Here is a 21,339-nt window from a genome sequence, read left to right as displayed (position 1 = left end):
CACGAAGCCTCTCAATGCTATTCTTTTTCCTCCTATTATTAGCAGCTGCATGAAAAAATTTTGAATTCATATCACCGCCAGCCAACCACAATTTTTTTGCTCTTTGCTTCCAATACAATTCCTGTTGGTACAGTATATTTTCCAGCTTTCCCCGAGCTTCTAAAAGTAACGCCTGACCTGCCCCATCGACGCGTTTCTGTAACCTTTTAATCTCAGCTCGACAATCCACAAGTTTGGAAGAAAACTGACTGCGCAACTCGGCTCCCCACTGATAAAGCGCCTGCCCGCACTGCTCCTGCCGAGCTAAAATGTCGGTCGAGGCATTCACATTCTAGGAACTTGCAACCCGATCTCGGCAATCAGGTTCTTGAATCCAGGCAGCTTTGAAACGGAATCGGTGAACAAATACCGCTTCACTAGGGGTCGGACATAGCACAAGAGCTGAATGGTCAGAGGCCGAAGCTTCCTCATTAATAACTTTGGCCGAAGGAAATAATTGAAACCAGCTGGATGAAGCTAAACCCCTATCTAACTTCTCTTCAACAAAATTATGATATCCTCTGCTCTTTTACCAAGTAAACTCATGCCCAATCATAGGGACCTCGAATAGATTACACTGCTCAATCACCTCTGAAAAACCATTAATTAAATTAGGTGGATGTCTGCGACCGCCCCTCTTCTCACTCTGCAAAGCCATGTCGTTAAAATATCCAATAATTACCCAAGGCAAAGAATGATTACTACACAGATCCCGAATCATCTCCCAGGAAGCTGACCTTCTAGAACGCTCAGGAAAACCATAAAAACCGGTTAATCGATACTCCGGCAAACCCAGTAAAGAGACTTTGACATCAATAAAAATTCTAGAGGCACGAACCAAACTGACTGAACCATTAATTTTTCAAAGTAAAGCCAAACCCCCACCTTGGTTAATAGGATCAATGAAAAAGAGACCAGAATAAGAAAGACTACGCTTTATTGCATCAATTTTCTCGCGGTTACATTTCACCTCCATCAGAAAAATAAAATCGGGCTTGAACCTAGCCACTAAGTTCTTTAACATACGAACTATTCGAGGGTTGCCCATACCTCGACAGTTCCAACTTAACATACTCATACTCGTCGGTGGGTCTGGTCTCCAGAGCCCGCCTGCTGTAAGTTTTTTGAACCAGTCACCATTGGTGTTGTATCCACCACCATATCAGAGATTTTATTCTCTATCACCTCCTCTTTTCTTCTCCTCTTTGACTCCATTACAACAAGGCTATCCTTCTTGTCTCCTTGCTTTAAGGCAGTCCCTTTATTATTTTCAAACAAGGAAACAGTATTCATCACTGTCTTTGATCCATCTCCTTGATTTATAACAATATGACTTTCCGGGGCCGTAATATTTTCCATCGGACGAGCAGTTACCGGCGGTTTTGTCAACAACCACTTCGACTGAGGTGGGGCCTGCAACCGGCGGGGCAGAGCACGCAAATCGATCGAGAACGGCCGTATGGCAGTAGCCGGATCAGGCCCATCAAGCAATTTCAGACAAAATCTCTCAGCATGCCCTAAACAACCACAGAAGAAACAAAATATAGGCAAGCGTTCATATTTAAACATAATGGTTTGCGGAGTCTCACCCGCTCTGCCGATAGGCATGGAAGCACACAAACTTTTCCGAACATCAAGAGAAATCCTAACCCTCATATACGTTATGCCTACGCCATTGAAGTTGTTCGGATCCGATTCAATGAAAATCCCTAAAGCATTGCCAATCAATACAGCCACCCTCTCCGACATAAAACCACTCGGCAAATTATGAACTTGAACCCACATCTCAGTACGCATCAGTTCTTCATCACCACGTACAACATCCCCTTCAAGTTTCTGCATGATTAAAAGGTGTTGGTCATAAGTCCAAGGGCCTCCTTTTAAAATTCGTTCACGCTCCCATGGATGATATAGATCAAACCGAAACAGATTAGGACCCAAAGGTTCCACTGTTAAACCTTTTGCCGGCTGCCAGATATCAGCAAAAACGCTCGGCATGTTTTGGGTCCTTATAATCCTCTCCGTCAAAAAACGCCCAAGAAAGCTCCAACGTTGAGTCGGCGCCGTTTGTAACACATCATCTGCTCCGAGCACAAGCCCCAACTGCAGATTTCTCTCCACCCCATCGATCGTATTATGATTATTCGAAGTCGCCATTGAAATGAATACAAAGACTAGATTGTAAAACAGGAAGAAATAACAATAAAAATTGGCCGCTAAGGATCTCAACCCCTAACCCTAAAACTCCTCATACGGGAGAGATTCTTAATTGTCAATGCTGAAAATAAAATATATGAATAACCAATTGATAGTGCAAGAACAGATCTGTGCCTTAGTAATATTAAATCTGTGCCTTAATAATATTAAACCCAATAAAATTTATCAACCCAAGATTAATCAAAACATCAACTGTATAGGTTTCATTATTAATAGTTAAATTAGGGTGTAGGCGATGGAACATGGAGCGGCGAAGAGGAAGAACGGCGAGACGATCGACGGTCTGAGCAGAGCGGTATGGCGAATAATACCACCCTCAAACAGCAGATCTACGACTGACGGGAGGAGATCTGTGCGACGGAGAGAGGCAGAGCGATGATCGGATTCGGATGAAGCCACACATAACAGAAACTGCAGATCCGCAGCAAAAGAGATCGGCGGCAGAAGATCGGTGCGACGGCGAGAGAAGGGTGGCGGAGCGGTGGTGAGGCTAAGCGAAACCCTAGCAGAGTCAAAGGTGCGGCGGCAGAAGATCGGTTTTCTTAGGATACATCGTTCACAGAGGTTGTGTATATTCGCTAAACTCATACCCTCTTTAGTTGAAAGACAATGCAATACCATTATGCTAGTTTAAATTTATTTATAATATTTAAAACATAAGAAATTTATTTACATAGCTAAATTTTGTTGGGCCCCTTTCGGTCTTGGGCCCTAGGCCACTACATCCCGGGCCTAGGCCCAGGGCCGACCCTGCTCATCTCTTCAACCACTCCTTAACATCTACTGACTTAGGTATCAAAATCGGAATGGTTCGCCAGACATCGACTCATCTCTGTACCTTTGGTTCTGTTTTATTAAACAATGAAGATCTAGCAAGTCGTTCGGACTCTCCATCACAAACTCAGATACTCAAATATCAATATATTAATATTATTTAGATTTAAATGGTCTAAATAATTTATATTGTAGACTTAAAAGAAGTCCAAATAGAGGAGGAGGTTAGGAAAGAAGCTTTTCGACCTATTAGCATTAAAGAGATTGATCTCGCCTTTTCTAGTATTGGAGCTACTAAAGCTCCTGGGATCGATGGTATTCCTGCTAGTTTTTACCATAAACACTGGGATACGGTTAAGGATGGCGTTTACAACTTTATCCTTGGGGTGTTTGGGGGTTCCATTGACATCAGTCTGGTTAATAAAACCCTCCTCGTTCTGATCCCTAAAGTTGAGAAACCTTCTTCTTTTTTGCAAATGCGGCCTATCAGTCTTTGTAATGTTATTTATAAAGCTGTTACTAAGATTATAGCCAATAGACTCCGGATTATCCTTCCTGGGGTTATTAGCCAGAACCAGGGTAGCTTTGTCCCTGGCAGGCAAATGATGGATAATGTGGTTATCGCCCAGGAGATGGTTCATTCCATGAAGGTGAGGAAAGGTAAGAAAGGAATTGTGGCTCTTAAGCTGGACTTGGAGAAAGCGTATGATCGCTTAAATTGGAGCTTTCTTATGGATAGCTTAGATAGAGTTGGCATTCCTGAGAACTGGAGAAGGCTGATTGAAGATTATATCTCTTCTCCTGTCTTCCAAGTCATGATTAATGGGGATATATCGGAGGAGTTCTCTCCTTCTAGGGGTATTCGGCAAGGTGATCCGATGAGTCCTTTTCTCTTTGTGATAGCTATGGAGAGGCTGGCCCTCCTTATTCAAGAAGCGATGGATAATGGTTCTCTCCATCCTGTGTCTATTAATAAGTTTTGCCCTCCTATTTCCCATTTGTTTTTTGCAGATGATGTAATGCTTTTTGTGGAAGGGAATGAGGAGCAAATTGGTGTTATCATGAATATTCTTGATAATTTCTGTGCTGCCTCGGGCCAGAAGATTAACATCCATAAGTCTCGTTTGCTCTGTTCTAAGAATATGGACAGGAGTGTTTGCAAAAGGCTTAGTGATTTGTCTGGTATTCCCCTTACTCACTCCTTGGGAAAGTATTTAGGGGTTCCGCTCCACAGTGATAGAGTGTCCAAAGCTTCCTTTAAAGAGATTCTGGATAGAACTAATGGGTTATGTGTGAGTTGGAAAGCTAATTCTCTCTCCCTTGCTGGCCGCCTTACCTTAGTTCAATCTGTCAATTGTGCGGCTCCCAACCATATCATGCAAGCCTGTAAATTGCCCGAGCCGGTTCTTAATGACCTGGACAAGATTAATCGTCGCTTCCTTTGGGGAGAGTCTGGAGAAGGTAGGAAGATCCATCTAGTTCCCTGGAAGGAGGTGTGCCAGCCGAAGACTATGGGTGGTCTCGGTATTAGACAGGCTAAGGATAATAATAAAGTCTTGTTGATGAAGCTCCTCTGGCGTATGTGGCAGTCCCCCTCTTCTCTTTGGGTGCGATTACTCTGTGGTAAATACAGAAAGGATAAGATTTTTGGAGGTCCGAAAGATAGAGTAGCTAATTGCTCATTTACTTGGAAAGGTCTTAGCGCTGTCTTTGCCGAGTTCTGCTCAGGCGTTGGTCTGGATGTGGGGAATGGTAAGTCCATTAGCTTTTGGTTCGACTCCTGGATTGGGGATAGACCTCTTATGGAAGTTTGTTGCTCCCCCCCGCCTTCCAGTATCCATAATTGGAGGATTGCTGACGTGGTTGATGCTGATGGGGACTGGAGGTGGTCTATGTTTGAGTCCTTCTTTAGTCTGGATATTCTCCTTAAAATCAGGGGAGTCAAGATAAGCACTCAAGAGGAAGACAAGGATAAGCATTGTTGGGCTCTTTCCAATAATGGTATTTATTCTTGTAAGTCTGCTTTTGAAGCCTTCTCCTGTAATGGGTCTGTCCATCCCTCCATTTCCTGGAAATCCATTTGGGCTATGAAGATCCCTTATAGAATTAGGAGCTTCCTTTGGCTGGGTGTGAAGGACAGATTGCTGACCAATGCTGATAGACACAGAAGGCATCTTGCGGTCTCAGGTGCTTGTAGTAGGTGTGCTGGCCATATTGAGTCCCTTTGCCATGCTCTTAGGGATTGCTCTAAAAGTATCGGGGTTTGGAAGAAAGTTCTTCCCCCTCACATTCTTCCGTCCTTCCTTGCTCATCCTGAGACTGATTGGTTCCGATCTGGGGTGAGTGGGAAGCTTCTGGCCAATTTGGAGCATGGGGATATTATCTTTGCTATTATTTACCACCAAATCTGGAAGTGGAGGAATGAGGAAATCTTTGGTAAAAGGGAGGTGTATGTTCATAACTTATCTGAGTTTTTCTCCAGAAAGCTCTCTTCAGTTATTGATAGTTTTAAAGGGGATTCCCTGGCCAGGGCTACTCAGAAAAAAGAGGTGCATCTTGTCGGTTGGACTAGGCCTAAGGAAGGGGTGGTTAAGCTTAATACAGATGGTTCCTGTCTTATGAGTGGGAGAATCGCGGCTGGAGGGTTCTTGAGGGATGGAGGGGGAGCCTGGCTGTCTGGTTTCTCTCATAACCTGGGGATGGGCTCGTCCTTTTCGGCGGAGCTGTGGGGTATCCTCTCTGGTATCAAGCTTGCCAAGAGTCTGGGTGTCAAGAGGCTCTCTGTGGAGTCTGATAATAAGGAGGCCATTGATATGATCTCCGATAATCATGCTATTTGTTTTAATAGCCAAAACCTTATTAAAGCCATTAGGAGGCTTGTCTCCGTCTTTGAGTATGTTGATTTCAGACATATTTACAGAGAGCAAAACCGAATTGATGACCGCCTGGCTGCTGCTGGTCATGAAAGGATGCTGGGAGTTACCATTCTTTCTAGTCCTCCTTCTTTTCTCTCCTCTCTTCTTCTTGAAGATAGGATCGGGGTTAGCTTTCCTAGGCTGATCCAGGTTAAGTTGTGGTTTGTTTTGTCCTTTTCTTTCCTTGTTTACCAAAAAAAAAAAAAAAAAAAGAAGTCCAAATAGATTTTTTTTTAATATAACTTAAAGGTTAATTTATTGAAATTATGAAACATTTTTTTTTTATTTTGGATAAACAAAAGTATTTAATGAACATAATAATATATATAATTATTAATGAACTATTTTTTATTTATTGTGTATTGAAATATATTTTAATTTTTTTTAAGTAAAAATTTTACTTTTATCTATTATTTTGCCTGCAAAATAACCACTGGAATTTTTTATTTTTTTATTTTTTTCCCAAAAATAAAAGTGTGTATACCGTAGAAAGAAGGGGAACCACGACCACAAGCAAAGGTGTGTATACCGTAGAAAGTAGAAATACGAAGAGGGCCGATTGAATCAACAGCGACAGCGAAAGCAGCCCATTTGAAGCAGAGAAATCTTTATCTTGCTTACCATATATTTGCTGTTTTGGGCTTTTCTTAACTTAAATATCACGCCTGGGCTTTCAAATGAATGTACAAGGCATCTCCTCTGTGTTTTTTGCGGCGGCGGCGACACCTCTTCCGGCGATTCGCGTCAAATCTCTCTACACTGCCAAGCCTTCCACCGGTTCTAACTCCATGTCTGTAGCAGTCTCACCTAAATGGGCTCAGAAGACTGTTACTCTTACTCCTCACCGCCGTGGTTGCCATCTAATTACTTCCAAGGTTATTCTCTTCCTTTTCTGTGTCAGATTGTTTGGTTGATTGATTGATCAATTCGATTTATCTCCTCATTTTTGTTTTGTTTCTCAATAGGAGTAAAATGAATTTTGTAGTTCATGTTCATATTGTTCTTTTTGAGCTTCACTGAGATTTTATGGCGGAGCTTCTTATAATTAATTGTTTGGTTGATTGATCAATTCGCTTTATCTCCTCAATTTTGCTTTGTTTCGCAATAGGACTAAAAGGAATTATGTAGTTCACGTTCATATCGTCCTTTTTGAGCTTCACAACTGAGATTTTATGGCTGAACTTCTGATTTCTGCTTTATTTACTCTTGCTTTTGAATCCAGATTATGAACGAGATCGCTTCAGACTTATCAGAGTTCAAGTGCGGCCTTGCTCATCTCTTCGGTAACTCATCTTAATCCCTAATTCTTTGTTGTTTCCCTAAGCTGAGCGTTTTGATTCCTTGATGAATGAATGATTGCTGTTTCTTTGTGTGGTTAATCTGTATTTCAGTACAGCACACAAGCGCTTCTCTTACTATCAACGAGAATTACGATTCTGATGTTCGTGATGACACCGAGACCTTCCTCAATAAGATAGTTCCAGAGGTTCATTGACTGTTTAGGCTCTCTTCCTCTATTTAGCCATTTATATAGTTAATATCACTGTACCAAAGTCTTGTTGTGTTAATTGCTTGTCTTTACAGGGAAGATCTGCACCTTGGAAACATACGCTGGAAGGTTAGCAACAACATTCATTGACTCCTATTCATATAATTGAACTTTTCACTTGTATCAGATGTACTGAATTAAGGGTCAATATTGTCCCCAAACTTGGAAGAGTGGCAAAGGAATGTAACGGTGAGGGGTAGGGGAAGACCTAAGCAAACTTGGAAGAGGGTGATCGAGAGTGATATGAGTTTGTTGGGGATTGAGGAAAATATGAAAGTGGAGTGGAGGGAGAGAATTTATGTCGCCGACACGATTTGATTTCACGGTTTTATATGATGGTTCATGTTAGCTGATCCCGAATCATTTCGGGACTAAGGCTTTGTTGTTGTTGTTGTTTATTGTCCCCAAAGTTAGTAGCCATGATCAAGTTCGCCCAAATTGAATTGTAGGTATCAACTCGGTCCTCAAATTATTAAATTTTGAATAATTAGCTCACATTAAAACTAATTGTATTTGGACTAATATAGGATTAAGTTGATACCTAAAATTCTATTCAAGTTAAGTTGATCATGGCTGCCTACTTTATGTGTCATTTTGACTCTTAATTCCAGAAATATCTGACCATCATATTAAGTTCCTTGAAAGGTTTCAAAATTGAGTCTGTCATGAATGGAAAATGTGAAATAGTGACAGTCTTTGATAATCATTATGCTCTTATAAAAATATATATTGAAGAATAATATAATGCATTGCATTAGCTGATGTATCTCACAATTTTTCTTTGCCCTGGCTTAAACTTGTTTCTGAGGTTCTATATGGTGCTTGCTAATGTTGTGTTTTGAAAACTACTGCAGGCCCGGATGACATGCCAGCACATATCAAATCATCAATGTTTGGATGTGCACTCACGTGAGGATTCATTCTTACATACTAATACTTCAAATTATGTTTTCAACTCATTCTGATCATTCATGGGGTGTCTTCAAACCTAAAAACTTGTCCTCTAATGTCTATTTTGGTTCAGGATACCAATCACAAATGGACAACTAAACATGGGCACATGGCAGGTGCGTGAATATGTTAACTCTTGACTTGTCTTTTCATCCTGACCTTATTAATCTAGCTCTTACTAATATAGTACTGAATAGGAACACAGGGCTTTGGCACAATACAGGTTTTGTTAATTCTTATAAACAAAATTCTAACACACCCCAAAAGTACTTCAAAGGAGGTAGGGGTGTGTATCAGTTCAAAACCGGATGCCGAAATTACCAAAATAATTGACACCAAACCGAAATATTCGGTTTGGTTCGGTTCGATTTTAAACTGAATTTAGTTAAAAAATAAAAAAACAACAAATAAAAAATGTTATATTTCCTCCGATAAATTTACCTCAACTAAAAAAAAAGAAATACTTTCAAAATATATCTAGATTGGCTTATTATCTCAACAACAATAATAATAATAAAAAAAAAATTAAACTTATAAAATCAAACATGTGTGAATATATGTTTGTATATATATATATATAATAATATAGAATATGTGTAATTCGGTACAGTTCAGGTTTTTTACATTTTTTATCAAAATGAACCGAATACCGAAATGCACCTAAAACTAAAACTAAAGCCGAACCGAAAAACCGAATTCAATCAGTTCTATTCGATATGTGGTTTAACTGAACCGATGCACACCCCTAGGAAGAGTATTGCCTCACATAAGGGGACTCATAATAGCTCCCTAATTAAGCAATGTGGTACAGTGACGGATTTATGATTCACCGATAGAGAGTGCTTGTGGTGGTCTCTTGTGATTTGTGGATGCTAAATTGATATTTTTGGGATGTTTTTACATAAAAAAAGAAAAAAAATTTAAAACCCCGTACACAGTTTCCACAGAACTTTCAGCGTTTTCCGACAACCACATATTTCTTGTAGTTTTGGTAATGGTCGAAATGATCGAGCCATTAATCAAACCCACAGTCTCGTCCATATGGTGCAATCAAGCCTTCCCATAGCTTCCCCTATCCATCCCTGATGTGGCACAGTGACGGATTTATGATTCACCGATAGAGAGTGTTTGTGGTGGTCTCTTGTGATTTGTGAGTGCTAAATTGATATTTTTGGGGTGTTTTTACATAAAAAAGAATAAAAAATAAAACCCCGTACACAGTTTTTACAGAATTTTCAGTGTTTTCCAACAACCAGTGGGTGCTCAAACCTCCCCATAGCTTCCCTGATGTGGCATGGCATATCTAATACATCCCTTTATGTCCAGAAATATCTGGAGCAGTAACACTATTTGGAAATTTTGATCAGTAACAGTAATACGGTTGAGTTTGTGTTTGTTTTGTGGTTCAGGGAATATGGCTGTGCGAGCACCGTGACCACCCTACTGCTCGCAAAGTTGTTGTCACCCTTAATGGAATATAAATTAAAGACAGCAAGCAGCTCACTTCTTTTGTGTTGAAAGCATATATGTATGTGGTTTTGTGACAATATAATGTGTTTATGCAAGTTGTGGGATGTGTATTATCTTAGTTTTTAGATGGGGTGTCATAAGAAGAAATAAGTAGAATTAATTTAGAAACCTAAATAACTTACTCAAATAAGTAGAATTAATACCAGTGGCTTTCACCGGCTATTGACTTACCATTAGATGTAGGTTTATTACATCGAAGTTTTAGACGATTTTAATCTTAAATCTAACAGTGATCGATTAAATTCATTTGTTTAGTCTGAAAACTACCACACCAATTAGTACTGTTTATTAAACTGGAGGGGTCAATATTAGACACAATCTACGAAATTGATATGAATCAAATATAAGTGTCAGTTTGAGAATTAGTTTGGTTATCCTGATCTAACTCTGATGTAAATATAGTGTGCATTAGGTTAGGTTAGATTGGGTTTGGATAGAGTACAGTATTTAAAGTTTGTTTGATTCAACAGTGTTGTTATTAGCTATAGCTTTTAACTGTTTTATGTTAAAATTGTGATTAATTGTTGGCTTTTTAGAGAATTATTTGTTGTTGTTAATACCCAAATCGATTAGGGATGTATATAGTCGGTTAATTAGTCCATTTATATTATGGGCTAATTACAAATCTAGACCAACTAAAGGGTTTGACCCACTTTGCATCCATCTTACCGAATTAGATAATTTCGTCCATTTTGGATAAGAATACCCTTATTTCAATTCAACTTCTTCCTCGGACTTTCAACGGCTTCTTCGTCATCTCAAACCAAAATAGAAAAAAAAATCAAAGAGAGCCACAGCAAAACCAAAAGTAGAGATGAAATATTTGTATGAATGTCTTTTGAATTTGGTGATTTATGATGAGTTCGGTTTCGTTAGCGATTTTGAGATTATTGAAGTATTTTAAATTTTGGAAAGGAATCACAAAACAGATGAAGTTTTTTAGTAAAAACGGTATGTTTTTAACTTATATACATGTTTTTTTCGTTGGTCTTGCCTCTTTCTTCATCTGTAACGATATCGTTTTGATTTCCTCCATTTTTCTTAATTTTTGTCGCAGATGCGACAAATTTTATCACAAATGTGACAATTGTTGTCGTATTTGTGATGAAATTCGTCACAGATGTGACAATTGTTGTCGCATTTGTGACGAAATTTATCATCACAAATGCAACAACAGTCGACATGAGCAACTATCGATGCGACAAAAATGGAAGAAATCGGGAATGACGGGTTCAACGAGAAAACATTCAACTAACCAACTGCATACTTGAATAATGTATGAATATGCTTAAATCTTGGGTTGAATTATTGAATTTTGTTGTAAGAATTTGAAAGAAATGAAAATGAGAAGGAGATTGGGGAAGGTTAGGGTATTTTTGTCCAAAATGGATAAAAGTATCTAATTTGTTAAGATGAAAAGCAAAGTGGGTCAAATATATTAATAGCAGTTGGTCTAGATTTATAATTTGCCCATATATTATCCAGTCTATTAATAAAATGTGTTAACTAGTTCATTAAATTCGGTTAATCAACTAACATATCACTTGGGTTGATTACTATTAGTGTAAAAATTTTATTGAAATGACGTTTAATATTCGGTTTATTGAAATGATATCCAGACATTATGATGCTCACTTCACAAAAAGACAGGCAATCGAGGCCTTGACTTTTAGACATTTGGTGCTCTTCTATAGAAGTATCACCAATAGGGAAAGTTATTAGAGCGTCTAAGACTTCCATTTCAATCAATAGGGAAAGTTATTAGAGTGTCCAAGACTTCCATTTCAACCCGAGTATTGCGTGTAATGTGAATCTACACATTCTAATTATTATTATTTTTAAATGGAATCGCAATCCATATATCAAAATGTGAATTTACGATCTTTCATGTAACATAAAAGTCTAGAACTTTGATATAAGAATTCAGTAAAGGATGTTATAGAAATTGTCAAAATTTAACAAATCATATTAAAATATATTCTCTTTGTTTTGCATAAGAGATTCTACAAATTGAGAAGTACAGTTAATATAAAGTCAAATTAATGAATTTACATTGATTAACTTGAAAAAAAAAATTCTCTTCAATGTAATGGTTGAAAAATAAACCTTGAAATGTTAAAAAAACACATGGTTATATTGAAAATCGAGATAAAAAATTCAATGCTTCAGTTGAAAAATCAAACTAGAAATTTGGGTAAATTCCAAAAAAAACCCTTGTGGTTTGATGTTGTTCCAAAAAAACCCATTGTGGTTTGTTATTACAAAAAAAAAGGACTGTGGTTTGCGCCGTTACCCGAAAAAACGGAAATTGGTTTAACACCGTTAAAGTGCTGACGTGGCACAGGGGCAAAACGGGAAAATCGAATTTTTTTTTATTTTTTTCCCTCTTCCCTCTTCTCTCTCCTCCTTCTTCCTTCTCCCTCTTCTTCTTCTTCTTCTTCTTCCTCCTCTTCCTCTCCTCCTCCTCCTCCTCCTCCTTCTTCTTCTTCTTCTTCTTCTTCTTCTTCTTCTTCTTCTTCTTCTCCATTCTTCTTCTTCTTCATCCCTCTTCTTCTTTCTTCTTTTTTTTTTCTTTTTCTTTTTAAAGTTTCGGAAATTTCCAGAAATCTGAAAATTTTCCAGATTTCTGGAAATTTTCAGAAATCTGGAAATCTGGAAAATTCAGCAAAATGTGCATATTAATTAAGTTAATTTCCCAGTATGTATATTTGACATATTTATTGAGTTTCATATATATGAAAAAGAAATTTAATTATTTAAACTCATTAAGGTTGGTAACTTTGATAGGTGAAATTTGGAATCCTCAGCAAAATGGCTGCAAATTTGGCATTTTACATCGATGAATCCACTGCTGAAAAATACTCAGAATTCTTGGCAGATTTTCAAGGTACTACTTCTGGGCAATGAATTCGATGTTCAAGGAAAACATTATTGCATCGTTGATCTATTCCAACAACGAAAACTAGGTTCAATTCCTGTGACTCTAGCATTAGATGCTCTCACTTTGAATCTTGTGGCTTTTAAAAATGAAACCAAATCCTATTTCTTTGCTAATACTGAGAAATTGACGAACGAAGTTTTCCAAGGTACAGAGCAAGTCGTAATGAACTTCTATAATACTTATCAATCTTTAAGCAGTGAAGATGCTGTGAACTTGGGAAAAGCAGTGGAGATCCAGTCGTAATGGTACAGTCGGAAATCTGAAAATTTTCAAAACTTCAAAAAAAAGAAAAAAAAAAGGAAGAAGAAGAAGGATGAAGAAGAAGAAGAAGAATGGAGGAGGGGAGAAGAAGAAGAAGAAGGAGGAGGAGAAGAGGAAGAAGAAGAAGAAGAACAAGAGGGAGAAGGAAGAAGGAGGAGAGAGAAGAGGGAAAAAAATAAAAAATAAAAACGATTTTCCCGTTTTGCCCCTGTGCCACGTCAGCACTTTAACGGTGTTAAACCAATTTCCGTTTTTCGGGTAACGGCGCAAACCACAGTCCTTTTTTTTTTGTAATAACAAACCACAAGGGTTTTTTTGGAACAATATCAAACCACAAGGGTTTTTTTTTGAATTTACCCTAGAAATTTTTAAAAAATTAAAACGGCTTATATTTTGAAAAAAACAATCTTTTTCTAAAATAACTTATATAATGGAACAGACGCGATAATATTTTATTTTTTCATTCATCCAACTCATTTTTTGCAACTTTTGTTAAGAAATGCTCTAGTAGTAAGCAACTTCAAAAGTTGAAATTAAAGCCTCACAAATCATTACTTTATATATAATTTATTTTAGGGTTAATTACAAATAACTACCCTGTGGTTTGGCCGATTTGCGATGTGATACCTGTGGTATTTTTTTTTTTGCAAACACAACCCTGTGATTGTCACCGTTAGCAAAATCAAGGCAAATGGATGGAAACCGTTAAGATGATAACGTGGCATATGGGTAATTTGGGAAAAACGATTTTTTATTTTACTTTATGATTTTTCTTTCTCCCTCTCCTTCTTCCTTCTTCTTCTTCCATTGTTTCTTCTTCATCTTCTTCTTCCATTCTTCTTCTTCTTCTTCTTCTTCTTCCTCATCTCTTTTCTTCTTCTTCTTCCTTCTCTATTCTCTTCTTTCTTCCTTTTTATCTTATTTTCTTCTTTTTCTATTTTTTTAAATTCTTGAAATTTCCAGAACTGGAAATTTCCAGATTTCCAGAATTCTGGAACATCTGGAAGACGGAGGAAGTTTCTGGCCAGGAGTAGACGGAATGGTGCCGGAGAGGAAGTTTCTACTGACGGCGAGGAAACGGAGGCCTTTTAATTGCGAGAGATATTGCGGGATTGAACCGATGATCCGGCCATAATCGCCGAGATTAAGAGCGATAACCTTGTCAGAAGAACAATAAACTCCGGCGAAGTTACAAGGATCAGAGGTGAAGTCCCAAGAAGCAAAAAAAAATTAGAGCCAGGCATATCATCTAATGCCTTTCTAATGGATTGCAGAGATAAGAAATCAATAGGATCCAAAATTGCATGCACAAAGAATTTACATTGAAGAAGAAAAACTAAACAAAATATTAAATAAGAAGAAACTGTGACATTGCGTATTTTTGTGTCCACCATTGAAGAAGCAGAAAGAACAACAATGGAAGAATAATAGAAAAAGGAGAGAGAAGGAAGAAGATGAAGGTCAACCAAAAAAGTCAATAAAACAAGTCAATTTTTTTCCCCGAAAATGCCCCTTTGATTTAACAGAATTTTTGCCGTTGCCTTGATTTTGCTAACGGTGACAATCACAGGGTTGTGTTTGTAAAAAAAAATACCACAGGTACCACATCGCAAATCGACCAAATCACAGGGTAGTTATTTGTAATTAACCCTTTATTTTAATTATAAATATTATTATAAAAATGCACTAATTGAAAGCAACTAAATCATTGTTTTATGGGATAAGGTACCAAAATAGGTCCATGGTTTTTGGGGAAGTATCAATTTAGATTCTATATGCAAAATAGCACTAATATAGGCTTAACGTTTAAAAAATGGTACCAATTTAGGCCTCGAGAATGGAACGTGATACGCCATTTATATTACTCTGTTAAGTTATGTCAATTGTATGTGGAGAGAGACATCAGAATTTAACGGAGTAATATGATAAATTGGTAGATTTTGACAAATTGGTCCGATTTGATAAATTTTTGGTATTAAAATTGATTGTATCCGGGTCAATTTGTCAAAATTTACCAATTTGAGAGCCGAGTTGATACCTAAACTTTGATTTGAACTAAATTGATATTGACTGTCAATTCTAAAGACCAATTTGACCCTTTTTTCATAGAACAAGCTAAGGGGGGATAATAGAGAAAAAGGTTCCGGATCTACAAAGTTCTATATGTATATATATGAATATGCAGATGACCTTTGGATTGAATGTAATTAAAGTATGGCGATGTAAGGTAAAGTAAATAAGGTATATGAAATAACTTATTGTGTTTGGAAAGAATGTAAGATAAATATGCCTGTATTCCTAAGGAAAAACAAAAATGATAATCAACCTTGAAATACTTTCCTTCATTCTAAATCTAATTTAAAAGAAAATAAAAACAAGGCTTAATACCTTCCCGGCTCTCCAAGTTGTCCCAATGCTGCAATTGACCCTCCGAACTTAGACTTGTAACAACTAACCCCCTCATCTTGCTTATTTCGAACAAATAACCCCTCAAATTGCTCAATTGGAACAAATAACTCATCAAGTTGCTTATTTGGAACAAATAAGCCCTAAACCTAAAAAAAACATTAACATAATGTTATATCAGAAATAAAAGATTTCCAAAATATCGGTTGGTAGGGCAAAAAAAACTCCCGAAATCACAAATATTGACCTATATGAGGGCTTATTTGTTCCAAATAAGCGAGTTGAGGGGGTTAGTTGTCACAAGTCTAAGTTCGGGGTTAGTTGCAGTATTGGGACAACTTGGGGGGCTAGGAAGGTATTAAGCCTAAAAACAATAACAAAAAGTTAGACTAAGATTGCTCAAGAGTCAAACGCTCAATTTGAGGGAACATGGAACTATGCATATCAGGCAACAATTCTTACAAAGCTTAGTGAAGAGACATAATAGACTTCAAATCAGATATATGAAATCTTAATTCAGGAAGATCCTCTGGACATTGCTAAACTTATTCTTAAGCAGCAACAATGAAAAAGAAGATCCAAGACTAATTCTAGTAGGAGACTATAATGCCAGAACTAAACAACTAAAACCAATTTCGTAACTCATCTCGACGCCAGTTATCTCAGCAAATGCATCAACTAATGAGTGCCGCACCGCGAATATAATTCTTTTTAATAGCCTATCAAAATTCTAGATATCTACAAAATGTTCAACCAAAAATGGAGAAGAGCCACTCTACAAAAAACCCCTCTCAAAAACACAGTTGGTTAAACTTGTGACTTGACCATAGTGAATGCAAGCTTACCATTTCAATTTATGACTTCCTTTCCATATTCCGCCATTTATCCTTAAGTTGCATTGCAGAACGGCCACTCCAAAATACCGAACTACCATACTCCAAGATTTGTTTCCATGGAATTCGCTCACCCGGTACTGAAATTTTTTCGACTCCCTCCTGTTGTGACAATAAAAGGAGTAATCAATATCAATTATACCTGTGAAACTAGAAGAAAACAAGGATAATAGTTTGATGGACAGATACAATAATTTTTCAGAGCTTCTCATGAAATTCGCAGATTAACCACACATCAATATGTAGAATACGTTAATTAGCACTACAAACAAATAAAAATAGAAAGAAATTTCTTGTCAATTGATGTAGCTACACTTTTATTCTATAGACTCAATTCGATGGAATTGTTTGATCTTAAAGGGATATCTTCTATTCCTCAGGGCGTATTACGGTTTTTCACCGGATCAAAGCGATTGCAATGAAGAATTGATCTGAAACAGAGCACTTCAACTATGAGCATTGTAGAAAGGATAGAATATGATCCTAATCGTTCTTCTCGGATCGCTCCAGTATGATGGATCGAGCCTATTTCTAGCCAATTTTGTTCTTCTTTTTTATTTTCTTTAATATGAATACTGCTAAAAATGCTTTCAAGTAAATCTACATATTCATATAAGAACTCCAACAAGCTTCTGTATAAAGATTCATATTTTACACTTTAATTGGTGACTAAAGCAACAAAATGAACTACACATAAATGCAGGTCCAGTTATAACCAATTCTGATTATGTACCTTGAGCATCTGTTCCTCCTCAACTGTCCATGGAACTCTGTTTGGTGTGATTGACTGATATTTTTTGGGGGAAACACTGCATATCAAAATAGAAATTTCATAAACTTCCAAGTTACTTCTTAATATAATCTAAGATTCTAGTACTCCCAAATTAGCATGTGTGAATTTGGTTTAAGAGGTAACCCATAGTTCCATAAACAGACAATTGAAAGTAACTGAAAAAACTTACTATAGAAAGTAATAACCTATAGATCATTTTGAACTATTGAAAGTAACTGAAAACTTACTATTGCTTCTTCGTCTTAGTTTTGTCATTGGTGGTTTTCCCTTCATCGCTATTAACTGCACAAACAGGCTTCTCTAACAAATCATTACTTCGTTGCCCAACAACTTCCTTCTGAATTCCTCCTTCACCTTCTTTTTCATTTACGAGAATATCTTCGTCTCTGGATAGTGGATCGTCAATGTTGAATTTAGGGTCAAAAGAAACATTTGTTCCATCAGATTCTTCCACTCTCAATTTCTGATGCTTTTTTCCAAGTGATCTCCCCCGATCTTTATGAATAAATAGAGCTAGTTCCTTCTTTGCTGAAGCAGCTCTTGCTTTAGCTTCCAAGTATTTGGAGATAGCATAGAAATATGTACAAAATGGGCAGTAAAAGTTTCCCTTGTTATCAAACCTTGGTGAGCAGCCTAGGCACTTCTTAAGAATCACCATTCGACAATTGACAGCATTGCAAACCAAAAACTCACCATTAGAAAGGGAATCGTGGCTTAATGTGTGTTGATAGCTCAGGAATTGAGTTTTCTTCATGGCAACGTCAACCTTCTCATGATGATACTCATCTCCATCGCTTGACGCGTCTTCACCATAAAGACGTTCAGCACTATCTTCAGAATTGTTAACAATGATCTCTCTAGGGAATAATCCACTAGAGGCAACATCAATTGGTGATTTTTGTTGATAGCCACAATTACTGTTATCTCTGCTATCATCAACAGATACTTTTTGCAGAATTCTCCCCGAGGATGTACCATTTCTAATTTCTGGCTCATTGACTTCACCGGCCATGATATCTTGGCAGGGTCCATCTCCAAATATATGTTGTGGCATTTTGGTGGCATCATCAGCATTGTCACATTGAATATGCTCAATTTCATTGATAGCATCAGCATTAGCACTTCTAACAATCCTATTTGTAGCAACAAACTTCTCATGACCATTCTCTGAACACACTTCTTCATCTAAACCTTCTACTCGAGATTCTCTTTCAGCACGCGAACTTTCTTTCTCTCTAGTTTCAATCATTCTTTTGAAAGGTTCTTCTACAAACTCATTATCAAATTGGGTACTTAAAGTATGTTTTGAAGCTTCATTAGCGCCTGAATCATTGCACTTCAACCTCTTGATATTTAAATGAAGATCAGCTTGAATATCATTGTCCACAACATCTCCGTTCCTTTTCAAGGGTAACAAATTCTGATGATGAGAATCACCATTTTCAAGTGGCAAGGAAATAGTGCTCCCTTCTTGTGCCGTAACTAGGGAATTGCTGGTCCCAGTATGGTCATCTCTGCAGCAAACATTCAGTTGAAAGCAATCCGTAGAGAGGCTATCATTATCTTCATCTTTGTGCATCAGACCACTATGTTGTATCAAGGACGCAGTACACGGATGCACACCTTCAAGAAGTTCATCTTTCAGCTGTATGTAGAAAGGCAACTTTAAATAACAAACTAGGAAGATAATCTCTCACAAAATTTGGTAGAAAAATCAAGAAATTACACGTTCCAAAGAACACTTTGGCATAGAAGTCCTTTTGTGCACAATGAAAGGTTGCATATCACACTTCAGCAGATCAGGTCCATTCCTCAAATCTGAAATTGATGTCTGAAATTATAGAAATCATAGCCTTAAAATCTCAGTAATAACACAAATTAACAATCTGGCTGTAGCGTAATTCAAATGACCAAATTGTTTGTAAATCGAAGCAAAAACAGAAAAAGAATTACCTCTTTCAATATAGATAGAAGCACATCAGCACAACTCCTAGAAATGTCAACTGTGTTTTTTGGATTTGCTGTGGAAGGAATATTACTCTCACATTCATTCCTAGAACCAAACAAATCCTCCAAACATCTCAATGCAACCATTTCCCTTGCGTCCTCTCCCAAATCGTCAAGTAATTCTAGAGCCTCATCAATCAAACCTGAAAGAAAGCTTAAACTCCTAGGTCTAAATCAAATCAAAATAGCAAGCAAAAACAATTTTCATCGAGATACATAACATTCAAAACTACTTCACAAACTAATCCTCAAAAAATGAATAAATTCATGTAGAAATTTCGGTATGTTAAATAAATACCATGTAAATACGAAGGATCGAGTTCTGGCAAGCTTGCGACATACTCAATGATCCAAAGCCACGCAACCTTCAAAGCAGACCTGCTGTGTTCGTCCATGGAATTTGCTCCCGCAAAATCACCCAAACTTTCTTAATCCTTTTTCTTGTGTCAAGTTATTTTTTGGACTCAAGTTTAGTCCCTAAGAAGAATCTGCTGGTCCGATGACCAATTGCTGAACCAGTTAGAAAGCAGTTCAGAATTCAAATACAGAGGGACGAAGAAAAGATGGGACGGGCAGGATTTTCTTAATCTTTTTACCTTTGTTTTTATTTTATTTTCCGTTCATATTACCATTGAGCAAAACAGCTATAACGACGCCGTTTCAGATATACCATTGAGCCAATAAGTGTTAACAAGCCAAATCGATACCCAACTTGGACAGGCTAGGCTCGACTCGAGAATAGGAGAGATTGGACTCATTAATGTTAAGCTCGGCTCGAGCTCGAAGCTCATCGAACTAAAAAAATTAAACTTGAGTCAAGTTTGAGATAGTCTCGACTCGAAAAAAGTTGGTAAACAATTCAATTTGAATTTCTTCGATTGTACCTAATTTAACATTTTATTATCTAATGAAGAAAACGTTAAATTTAAACTTAAAAAAGAAATTAACATATAATTCACAACAAATTTAAATAAAATTGTGAGATTAATGAAATATCGTTTCTAATAAATTCAAATTTAACATAAAGTAAAGTATCAAGTTGATGAAAATTGATAAAAGGCTTGATACATCATTTGCTCCATGAATTTGTCCAAAAAGTTTGATTGACCTTTTGAACTTTCAAATGTCTTGATAGCCCTCTCAACTTGCATAAAATATTCAATTAGCCCTATAAACTTGTGTAAAATGTAATCAATTAATTATTCGGTTGCAAAAAACTAAATTGCATCTGAAAAATTTGTTGCACGCGCCTTAAATCGAAGCAGAAACTACAAATAGAGCATGATCCATGAAATGGTGTGCAAAGGGACAACTATTACGAAAATTGATAACATCACTTCCTTCGTTGATGATGATTATGTCATTGATGAGACGTCATTGGGTTCGACCGTAACACCTTCGATGATAAAGTCAGTAGTGAAATTGGGATTAATAGGTATTGAAAAATATTCATGAGAGTGCTGTCAACTTACCTCTAAAGATACTATGGTGACATGCTTGTTTTAATTAGGTGTTTGTTGTTACTTCTATTATTAATTGTCATTACTCTTATTAATTGTCATTATTTCTCCTTCTAGAAGGAATAATGGTTTAAAAAATAACGGTTTCCTCGAGATTCTACATAACTGTACAAGAGGTATAATGATGTGGCAATGTACATTCTTACCTTCTTTCTATCGTCTTCCGACGAATCCCTTAGTCAGTCTTTCACGCGGATCTTGACTGACATGGCCTTTGGTAATCTCTTAAGACTGCAGATCTCTTTGTGATAACACATTTGAAGGTGAATCTGTCTCATGTAGATTCGGCTGCTTTATTGTGGACTCTTCATATTCCCTTCCTTCTGTGTATTTACATGTTTGATGACGGTTGATGACATCCTTCACGAATCTGGATGTTATCAAAAACACAAAAATCATTTTGCTAAGATCACTCAGACTGATATTAAGGTTAAAGAAAACATCTCACGGGATGAGAGTTAAACCCATTGATTGCTCTTTATCTTTACAGGCACGAGATAAAGATGTGAAGGTCGATCTCTCTCTACTTTCTCACTTGCAGAA

The 21,339-nt window shown here is 37.1% G+C and overlaps 2 protein-coding genes across 4 annotated transcripts; one reads left to right on the top strand and one right to left on the bottom strand.

Annotated features, from left to right (window-relative positions):
* Window positions 1-6,477: 6,477 nt before the first annotated feature.
* Window positions 6,478-10,040, top strand: LOC136201017 (uncharacterized). The gene is made up of 7 exons (XM_065991545.1): window positions 6,478-6,820; window positions 7,168-7,228; window positions 7,337-7,431; window positions 7,530-7,563; window positions 8,349-8,403; window positions 8,519-8,561; window positions 9,855-10,040. The coding sequence occupies exons 1-7, from the start codon at window positions 6,623-6,625 to the stop codon at window positions 9,924-9,926; spliced, it is 558 nt and encodes a 185-aa protein (XP_065847617.1). The 5' UTR covers window positions 6,478-6,622; the 3' UTR covers window positions 9,927-10,040.
* Window positions 10,041-15,010: 4,970 nt separating this feature from the next.
* LOC136201189 (uncharacterized) lies at window positions 15,011-19,853 on the bottom strand. Of its 3 annotated transcripts, XM_065991785.1 has the most exons (7): window positions 19,575-19,853; window positions 19,223-19,419; window positions 18,996-19,100; window positions 17,497-18,914; window positions 17,210-17,285; window positions 16,429-16,578; window positions 15,011-15,732 (listed from the first exon to the last, which is right to left on the bottom strand). In XM_065991785.1, the coding sequence occupies exons 1-6, from the start codon at window positions 19,669-19,671 to the stop codon at window positions 16,438-16,440; spliced, it is 2,034 nt and encodes a 677-aa protein (XP_065847857.1). In that variant the 5' UTR covers window positions 19,672-19,853; the 3' UTR covers window positions 15,011-15,732; window positions 16,429-16,437. The 3 variants fall into 3 exon arrangements, with proteins under 3 accessions (XP_065847857.1, XP_065847858.1, XP_065847856.1); XM_065991786.1 differs by lacking the exon at window positions 15,011-15,732 and having other exon boundaries at window positions 15,861-16,578; window positions 19,223-19,430; XM_065991784.1 differs by lacking the exon at window positions 15,011-15,732 and having other exon boundaries at window positions 15,861-16,578.
* Window positions 19,854-21,339: the final 1,486 nt, after the last annotated feature.

This window comes from Euphorbia lathyris, chromosome 7 (genome assembly GCF_963576675.1).
Source record: "Euphorbia lathyris chromosome 7, ddEupLath1.1, whole genome shotgun sequence".
In the NCBI taxonomy this organism is placed as follows: Eukaryota; Viridiplantae; Streptophyta; class Magnoliopsida; order Malpighiales; family Euphorbiaceae; genus Euphorbia; species Euphorbia lathyris.
The sequence above is the reverse complement of the archived record's forward strand: the minus strand, read 5'-3'. Positions and strand labels throughout refer to the sequence as shown.